At 54.7% G+C, this 9,918-nt stretch overlaps 1 protein-coding gene across 1 annotated transcript in view; it reads left to right on the top strand.

The window, feature by feature from the left end:
- LOC137302169 (actin-like protein 6B) overlaps positions 1–9,402 on the top strand; it is a 35,941-nt gene extending 26,539 nt beyond the window's left edge. The window contains exons 11-14 of the mRNA XM_067971833.1: positions 1,709–1,789; positions 3,044–3,139; positions 7,914–8,000; positions 9,322–9,402. Coding sequence (XP_067827934.1) covers positions 1,709–1,789; positions 3,044–3,139; positions 7,914–8,000; positions 9,322–9,402 — 345 coding nt within the window. The remainder of the gene's footprint in view (positions 1–1,708; positions 1,790–3,043; positions 3,140–7,913; positions 8,001–9,321) is intronic.
- The last annotated feature ends 516 nt before the right edge of the window (positions 9,403–9,918 follow it).

Consider the following 9,918-nt stretch of genomic DNA (forward strand, 5'->3'; position numbering starts at 1 on the left):
GCTGTAACATGCTAGTTAACTTCAGTCCTGTCAAAACTGTGCAGAGAGTCAGTCTCCTCACACCCTTCCCGTCCTCCCTACCATTGTCCAGCGACAGGAGCACTCGGGCCCAGTGCGGTGGTGGCTCTGAGCAGGAGGCGGGTTAGCAACTGCACAACGTAAAGGGAGACGCCAACAAATCACCGCCACTTATCGATATTTATCAGCAGATCTCCCCTGGCATTGCTCTTGGTAGGTCAGAGGATGCAGTGTTTCAAATAGATGGGGGGCATTATACCATGTAACACTCAATGTATTATTCTGCTGCTAGGATGCAGCTGTATGTGCATGGCCTGTCCTTTTAAGGCCACAAATTCTATTTGTTGTGAGGCATATCCTGAGGTCACCGAGAGGCTAATTGCTTTTAGGCAGATTCTGAGGTCAGTTAGAGGCTAATTGCTGTTAGGCAGATTCTGAGGTCACCTAGAGGCTAATTGCTTTTAGGCAGATTCTGAGGTCAGTTAGAGGCTAATTGCTTTCTTTTCGATTTAGTTTAAGATCCCACTTGTTCATTCGTTGGTCACCCAACTGTTCAGTGCTGAGGTGTTGCTGTTTTGCAAAAAATGATATTTGAGCCAATCGGGCACAAGTGTGACATACATGCGTGACATTTTCAAGTGTGATGAAGGTGCCAGATACAAGACGCTTACATCAGCAAATAGGTTTTCTCAAGTTTATCCCCTTGTCCTCTCCAGACAGCACTGTAAGTGCTCCCCACCTGTGCCCCCAACTGAGCCCAAGGCCATATGTGACCCGAAGCAGTGAGTGTCTGCAGGCTATTCAACTATGGGAGGCATCACATTTGCCCTCGCCTGACATCTACAAATGCAGCCAGGTCTGAGGACGAGTGTAACCCCACCCTTAGATCCAGGTGGACTGGTAAGTGCAGTATGGAAACCTGGCATCAGCACTGATACATCTGGTGTCTCGTCCACCACATTGAACTCCCAAACAGGGATGAATGTTCCAGGAGTGCGGGAGCATCTCTCTCGAAATCAGGAAAGTCGATCTATGGGTTCGAGCCCTGCTCTGTACCGGTCTCAGCCAGGTTGGCAGGTGGGTTGCTACAATTGACCGTGGCTCAGTCACCTTGGCGTCAGAAGGTCGTGGGTTTGAGTCCCACTCCAGGAGACCAGAGCGCAAAATCCAGGCCGACGCTCCCAGTGCCGCACTGAGGGAGTGCTGCACTGTCGGAGGTGCCGTCTTTCAGATGAGACGTTAAACTGAGGCCCCGTCTGCTCTCTCACGTGAATGTGAAAGATCCCACAGTACTGTTCGAAGAAGAGCAGGGGGGAGTTCTCCCCGGTGTCCTGGGGCCAATATTTATCCCTCAACCAACATCACCAAAAACAGATGATCTGGTCATTTATCACATTGCTGTTTATGGGATCTTGCTGTGCACAAGTTGGCTGCTGCGTTTTCCTGCATTACAACAGTGACTACGCTTTTAAAAAAGTACTTCATTGGCCGTAAAGGTCCGTAACCACGCGGGTGAGGTACTGGGGGCGGGGGAACGCCCTGTGCCCACGGAGACCGAACCCCAACACAAGGCAACGACCTCAGCAGAGGAAGGGGCCAAATCCGCCGGCACTCAGAATAATCCCCCCCCGGCCCCGACCGTTGCCTGTATTTACTCTTGTATTTTAATCGCCTGTCGCTTTGGTTCCAGGGTCTGTCGGGGAACACAATGCTCGGAGTCAGTCACGTAGTCACCACCAGCATCGGCATGTGTGACATCGACATCCGGCCGGTGAGTGCGTTGGCCGGGCGCTCCCTAAACGGTCGCTCTCTTTGCTGATTCTGTTTTAGCGCTGTGTCTGTGAGCCGCAGCCAGAAATCTACACGGCAGAAAGGCAACGGTGTAAATTGTCTGATCTGGTCAGTCTTTGGCCAGCGGAGCTATCCGGCAGGACACCCATCTCTCCCTGTGTTATATTTAGCGGTGATTTAGATCAACCCGCTTATAGTTCAGGAAGCTCTGGTGACTCGATAAATGCCACCTCACCTCACCACCATCCCCCACCCAGCGTTGGCACCCAGCCTGGCTCAGTGGGTAGCCCTCTCGCCTCGGAGTCAGAAGGTCGTGGGTTCGAGCCCCGCTCCAGAGACTCGAGCACGTAATCCAGGCTGTCACTTCAGTGCAGTACCGAGGGAGTGCTGCACTGTCGGAGGCGCCGTCTTTCGGATGAGACGTTAAACCGAGGCCCCGTGATGCAGGAGGATGTTAAAAGATCCCACGGCATAATTCGAAGAGCTGGCGTCCTGGCCAACATTGCTCCCTCAAACAATACCACCAAGAAACTGACAGACTAGTCGTTCATGGGACCCTGCTGTGCGCAAAATGGATACTACGTTCGCCTTAGGACAAACAATGACTTTACTTCAAAGTAATTCATTGAATGAAACTTGCTTTGAGATATCCTAAGAGATGTGATTAATACCAAGTAAAGTTTGAATGAGAAAATCTGGAGGGAGAAATGGCCTGTTGATGATCAGACCTGCTCCGTGTACGACTGTTCTGTCATAGACATTCCCCACCTGATGGATTCCCACCTCCCCTGAGGAAGATGAACACAGACCAGGAAGGCCCCAGGATCCAGCCTGGGCTGTGCTGACTCTTCTGTAGAGTCAGGAAGAAAGATACCTGCCCTGGGAGTGTTTGATGGGACAGTGTAGAGGGAGCTTTACTCTGTATCTAACCCATGCTGTACCTGCCCTGGGAATGTTTGATGGGACAGTGTAGAGGGAGCTTTACTCTGTATCTAACCCTGTACCTGCCCTGGGAGTGTTTGATGGGACAGTGTAGAGGGAGCTTTACTCTGTATCTAACCCTGTACCTGCCCTGGGAGTGTTTGATGGGACAGTGTAGAGAGAGTATTTCTTGTATCTAACCTGAAATGGGGACCATCCTTTCTCCCACACTGACATACGCACCGAGAACGAGATTGTGGGTAATGGAGTGGAGCCTGTTGCCTGGGTAACCGGCGCTGCTGTCTCCCTGCAGGGCCTGTACGGCAGTGTGATCGTCACCGGAGGGAACACCTTGCTCCAGGGTTTCACGGACCGGCTTAACCGAGAACTCTTGCAGAAAACCCCTCCCGTGAGTATGGTGACGGGATTACCCCTTTTACAGGACCTGCGGCGTCACGACGCGCTGGAGGTCGGACGTGACGGGGCGGCCGCGGCCTCGCTGTTTGCTCGCCCCGCCCGCTTACCGGCCGCGTGGGCGGGATATTAGCCACGAGCCAGTCCAAACCGACCAATAAACGGTGGGGGGGGGCGCGGGGAATAAAAACCACGTGACTTCACCTGGATTCGCCGACGTAAAATGGCTGCCGCCGTTGACGTGCCTGGTCGCCAATCGGTGAAGGTGCGTCGTTGGAGATTTTCTGACTCCTTCCGACAAAAGGGGTTGGATCCATTTACTGGGAGCGGGGGCCAGGGATTCTGCCCGATTTCACTGCTGTTAGCCTCTTCTTAGCGGACCTCTCCCTGGCGTTGCTCACGGTTAGTGTGGCGATGCTCTGATTCATAAAGGAGTATTGTGTTGTTTAAAACGACATCGTGGATGCTCAGGAGCGAGCTGCTTTTAAGCTTTTCGGGCTCTAAAGTCTGATTGCTGTAAATGGGCACATCCGGAGGGCACCCAGCGGTTAACTGGTGTTGACGGGAGGAATTTCGGCAAATCGTCAATTTCTGGCTGCGCGTCAGGAGAAACCAGGTGGTCAATGACTGGCCTCCTTCCTAATTTTCGTTCAAGCCCACAGCAATAAGTTTGGAATCCCGGTGACATTCCCAGGCTGTGCCTGGCCTGTCGTGGAGCAAAGGGGAAATGGGGAAAGCTGCAATCCCAAGGGTGAGCTCAGGAATGGTCACGGCCTCTTTCTCGCTTTGTGGCCAGGGCCTGTGCCTCAGTGAGGGCAGAAGGAAGAGGAATTCCAATTTATTTCCCAGTTTTTCCCAATGGATTCTGGCAACTGTTGCAGTACCAGTAATGCCCTGTCGGTGGCGCTGTGGCACTCATACAGATAGTGATACTTAGCGCCACCAATAGGGCAAAGAGTGACACTGCAGGTCATCGACCCCACACAAATAGTGTGGAGAGAGAGAGAGAGTCACACTATGGATGGGGCAGAGAGAGTCTCACTATGGATGGGGCAGAGAGAGTCACACTATGGATGGGGCAGAGAGAGTCTCACTATGGATGGGGCAGAGAGAGTCACACTATAAATGGGGCAGAGAGAGTCACACTATGGATGGGGCAGAGAGAGTCACACTATGGATGGGGCAGAGAGAGTCACACTATAAATGGGGCAGAGAGAGTCTCACTATAAATGGGGCAGAGAGAGTCTCACTATGGATGGGGCAGAGAGAGTCACACGATGGATGGGGCAGAGAGAGTCACACTATGGATGGGGCAGAGAGAGTCACACTATAAATGGGGCAGAGAGAGTCACACTATAAATGGGGCAGAGAGAGTCACACTATGGATGGGGCAGAGAGAGTCACACTATGGATGGGGCAGAGAGAGTCACACTATGGATGGGGCAGAGAGAGTCACACTATGGATGGGGCAGAGAGAGTCACACTATGGATGGGGCAGAGAGAGTCACACTATGGATGGGGCAGAGAGAGTCACACTATGGATGGGGCAGAGAGAGTCACACTATAAATGGGGCAGAGAGAGTCACACTATGGATGGGGCAGAGAGAGTCACACTATGGATGGGGCAGAGAGAGTCACACTATAAATGGGGCAGAGAGAGTCACACTATGGATGGGGCAGAGAGAGTCTCACTATAAATGGGGCAGAGAGAGTCTCACTATAAATGGGGCAGAGAGAGTCTCACTATGGATGGGGCAGAGAGAGTCTCACTATGAATGGGGCAGAGAGAGTCACACTATGGATGGGGCAGAGAGAGTCACACTATGGATGGGGCAGAGAGAGTCACACTATAAATGGGGCAGAGAGAGTCACACTATGGATGGGGCAGAGAGAGTCACACTATGGATGGGGCAGAGAGAGTCACACTATAAATGGGGCAGAGAGAGTCACACTATGGATGGGGCAGAGAGAGTCACACTATGGATGGGGCAGAGAGAGTCACACTATGGATGGGGCAGAGAGAGTCTCACTATAAATGGGGCAGAGAGAGTCTCACTATGGATGGGGCAGAGAGAGTCTCACTATGAATGGGGCAGAGAGAGTCACACTATAAATGGGGCAGAGAGAGTCACACTATGAATGGGGCAGAGAGAGTCACACTATGGATGGGGCAGAGAGAGTCACACTATGGATGAGGCAGAGAGAGTCTCACTATAAATGGGGCAGAGAGAGTCACACTATAAATGGGGCAGAGAGAGTCTCACTATGAATGGGGCAGAGAGAGTCACACTATAAATGGGGCAGAGAGAGTCACACTATAAATGGGGCAGAGAGAGTCACACTATGAATGGGGCAGAGAGAGTCACACTATAAATGGGGCAGAGAGAGTCTCACTATGAATGGGGCAGAGAGAGTCACACTATAAATGGGGCAGAGAGAGTCACACTATGAATGGGGCAGAGAGAGTCACACTATGGATGGGGCAGAGAGAGTCACACTATGGATGGGGCAGAGAGAGTCACACTATGGATGGGGCAGAGAGAGTCTCACTATAAATGGGGCAGAGAGAGTCACACTATAAATGGGGCAGAGAGAGTCTCACTATGAATGGGGCAGAGAGAGTCACACTATAAATGGGGCAGAGAGAGTCACACTATGGATGGGGCAGAGAGAGTCACACTATGGATGGGGCAGAGAGAGTCACACTATGGATGGGGCAGAGAGAGTCACACTATAAATGGGGCAGAGAGAGTCACACTATGAATGGGGCAGAGAGAGTCACACTATAAATGGGGCAGAGAGAGTCTCACTATGAATGGGGCAGAGAGAGTCACACTATAAATGGGGCAGAGAGAGTCACACTATGAATGGGGCAGAGAGAGTCACACTATGGATGGGGCAGAGAGAGTCACACTATGGATGGGGCAGAGAGAGTCACACTATGGATGGGGCAGAGAGAGTCTCACTATAAATGGGGCAGAGAGAGTCACACTATGAATGGGGCAGAGAGAGTCACACTATAAATGGGGCAGAGAGAGTCTCACTATGAATGGGGCAGAGAGAGTCACACTATAAATGGGGCAGAGAGAGTCACACTATGGATGGGGCAGAGAGAGTCACACTATGGATGGGGCAGAGAGAGTCACACTATGGATGGGGCAGAGAGAGTCACACTATGGATGGGGCAGAGAGAGTCACACTATAAATGGGGCAGAGAGAGTCACACTATGGATGGGGCAGAGAGAGTCACACTATAAATGGACGGGACGGGGAGGGTCAGAGTACGGACGGGACGGGGAGGGTCAGAGTGCGGACGGGACGGGGAGGGTCAGAGTGCGGACGGGACGGGGAGGGTCAGAGTGCGGACGGGACGGGGAGGGTCAGAGTGCGGACGGGACGGGGAGGGTCAGAGTGCGGACGGGACGGGGAGGGTCGGAGTACGGACGGGACGGGGAGGGTCAGAGTGCGGACGGGACGGGGAGGGTCAGAGTGCGGACGGGACGGGGAGGGTCAGAGTACGGACGGGACGGGGAGGGTCAGAGTGCGGACGGGACGGGGAGGGTCAGAGTGCGGACGGGACGGGGAGGGTCAGAGTACGGACGGGACGGGGAGGGTCAGAGTACGGACGGGACGGGGAGGGTCAGAGTGCGGACGGGACGGGGAGGTCGTAGTGCGGACGGGACGGGGAGGGTCAGAGTATGGACAGGACGGGGAGGGGTCGGAGTACGGACGGGACGGGGAGGGTCAGAGTACGGACGGGACGGGGAGGGTCAGAGTGCGGACGGGACGGGGAGGGTCAGAGTGCGGACGGGACGGGGAGGGTCAGAGTGCGGACGGGACGGGGAGGGGTCGGAGTACGGACGGGACGGGGAGGGTCAGAGTACGGACGGGACGGGGAGGGTCAGAGTGCGGACGGGACGGGGAGGGTCAGAGTACGGACGGGACGGGGAGGGGTCGGAGTACGGACGGGACGGGGAGGGTCAGAGTGCGGACGGGACGGGGAGGGTCAGAGTGCGGACGGGACGGGGAGGGTCAGAGTGCGGACGGGACGGGGAGGGTCAGAGTACGGACGGGACGGGGAGGGTCAGAGTACGGACGGGACGGGGAGGGTCAGAGTGCGGACGGGACGGGGAGGGTCAGAGTGCGGACGGGACGGGGAGGGTCAGAGTACGGACGGGACGGGGAGGGTCAGAGCGCGGACGGGACGGGGAGGGTCAGAGTGCGGACGGGACGGGGAGGGGTTAGAGTGCGGACGGGACGGGGAGGGTCAGAGCGCGGACGGGACGGGGAGGGTCAGAGCGCGGACGGGACGGGGAGGGTCAGAGTACGGACGGGACGGGGAGGGTCAGAGTGCGGACGGGACGGGGAGGGGTTAGAGTGCGGACGGGACGGGGAGGGTCAGAGTGCGGACGGGACGGGGAGGGTCAGAGTGCGGACGGGACGGGGAGGGTCAGAGTGCGGACGGGACGGGGAGGGTCAGAGTGCGGACGGGACGGGGAGGGTCAGAGTGCGGACGGGACGGGGAGGGGTCGGAGTACGGACGGGACGGGGAGGGGTCGGAGTACGGACGGGACGGGGAGGGTCAGAGTGCGGACGGGACGGGGAGGGTCAGAGTGCGGACGGGACGGGGAGGGTCAGAGTGCGGACGGGACGGGGAGGGTCAGAGTGCGGACGGGACGGGGAGGGGTCAGAGTGCGGACGGGACCGACCTTATTATGAATTGTTACTAACTTTCCCTTGCGTTTTGCCATTTCCTCTCCTGCAATCAGAGCATGCGGCTTAAGCTGATAGCCAATAACAGCACCGTGGAGCGAAGGTTCAGCCCTTGGATTGGTGGCTCTATTCTGGCCTCCCTGGTGAGTCGGCCCGTTTACTGCTAACCCTCATGAAGCCCAATTTTTATAGTCCTATCGCGGGGTTTGACGTGTGATATAATCCGTACTGGTCCAGGTTCTGATGCTGAATCTTGTAAAACAGAATAATCAGAAGCGAATCAAAACATCAGGATAATTAATTTTCGGTATTTTATATATGCTGATATCTTGCTGTAGTTTTTACCGTGGATTAATTCTGATGGAGGTATATATTAGGATTCAAAGGGAGGCTAGACCGAGTGCTCAGTCAACACAGCCTGCCCTGAGCAATGGGATGAAATTTAAATGGGATCAGATAGTGTTGTTGGTTTCAGTCTCCAGCTGCACATCTGTATGAAGTGCAGGGCACCTCGTTGTAGTAAGGGCAGTGTTGACCTTCAGAGGGCGCAAAGGTAACAACAGAAATGTTATCAGGGATTTAAGAGGAAAGGTTAAGGAAAAGTGGACACCACAGGATGACCTGATTACAAAGGGAAACAAACCAGGTTGATGCAGGCAAATTGATGACGGGTTCAAATCCCAAAGGGACGCGAGTTACAAATTGGGGATTGGGAATAAGGGAATCGGGTGGAACTCTACAGGCGAAGGACAGCGAATGGGCAGCATAACCGGGCTCAAAGGGGTAGTTAGAAGTATTTCTGGAGAGAGAAGGGATTGAGGGATGTGGTGAGAAGGTGGGAAGGTGGGATTGAGGGAGAAGATGGGTAGGTGGGATTGGGGGATACGGTGAGAAGGTGGGATTGGGGGATATGGTGAGAAGGTGGGATTGGGGGATATGGTGAGAAGGTGGGGTTGAGGGATATGGTGAGACGGTGGGGTTGAGGGATATGGTGAGACGGTGGGTTTGGGGGATATGGTGAGAAGGTGGGGTTGGGGGATATGGTGAGAAGGTGGGTTTGAGGGATATGGTGAGAAGGTGGGTAGGTGGGGCTGAGGGATAAGGTGGGGTTGAGGGATATGGTGAGACGGTGGGTTTGGGGGATATGGTGAGAAGGTGGGGTTGAGGGATATGGTGAGAAGGTGGGTAGGTGGGGCTGAGGGATAAGGTGGGGTTGAGGGATATGGTGAGACGGTGGGGTTGAGGGATATGGTGAGAAGGTGGGGTTGAGGGATATGGTGAGAAGGTGGGTAGGTGGGGCTGAGGGATAAGGTGGGGTTGAGGGATATGGTGAGACGGTGGGTTTGGGGGATATGGTGAGAAGGTGGGTAGGTGCGGTCGAGCTGTCAAAAAGGGACGTGCTCGTTGGGCCTAGTGGTTTGTTCCTCAACCTAAAAGTTCTCATGTCGAACCTTCTTCCCACAGGGCACATTCCAGCAGATGTGGATTTCCAAACAGGAGTATGAGGAGGGAGGAAAACAGTGTGTGGAGAGGAAATGTCCCTGAGGAAAAGGACCAAATAGAAAGGACTCCCATTAGCTGCCCATACATCTGCCTGAAAGCCAACGTTTAGCTGCGTCCCCACTACCCGTACCCAACAGGCCTGTGGCCTTTGTTGGACTTCGCTTTGCCTCCTACTTGTCTCGTGCGCTTAGCTTCTGCCAATGGGCTAGGCTTGGCTCTCCCATTTTCAACAGCAGGGGTCAGCCTGGCCGGCAGGAAGAGGGTCGATAATTGACCACCAAGGCTGAGCCAAGTCCAGCAGGGGCCTCTGCACAAGGCCTGACCATTCCCCAGACACGACAGACCTCAGAGCCTGGAGCCTCCTTCATCTTCTGCCTCCAATGCCCCTTGTGCTTCAAGACTACTCCTGGTAACTTCCCAGGCAGATGTAACACTAAAATGGTCACATTCCTTGGGAGACCTAACTGAGAGGGTGGGTAGGGTTGCCAACCCTCCTGGATTGCCCTGGAGTATCCAGGAATTGAGGTTTAATCCCCAGGGCACTGCTACGAGCAACAC

The sequence above is a fragment of the Heptranchias perlo genome, chromosome 35 (assembly GCF_035084215.1).
Source record: "Heptranchias perlo isolate sHepPer1 chromosome 35, sHepPer1.hap1, whole genome shotgun sequence".
NCBI classification, from domain to species: Eukaryota; Metazoa; Chordata; class Chondrichthyes; order Hexanchiformes; family Hexanchidae; genus Heptranchias; species Heptranchias perlo.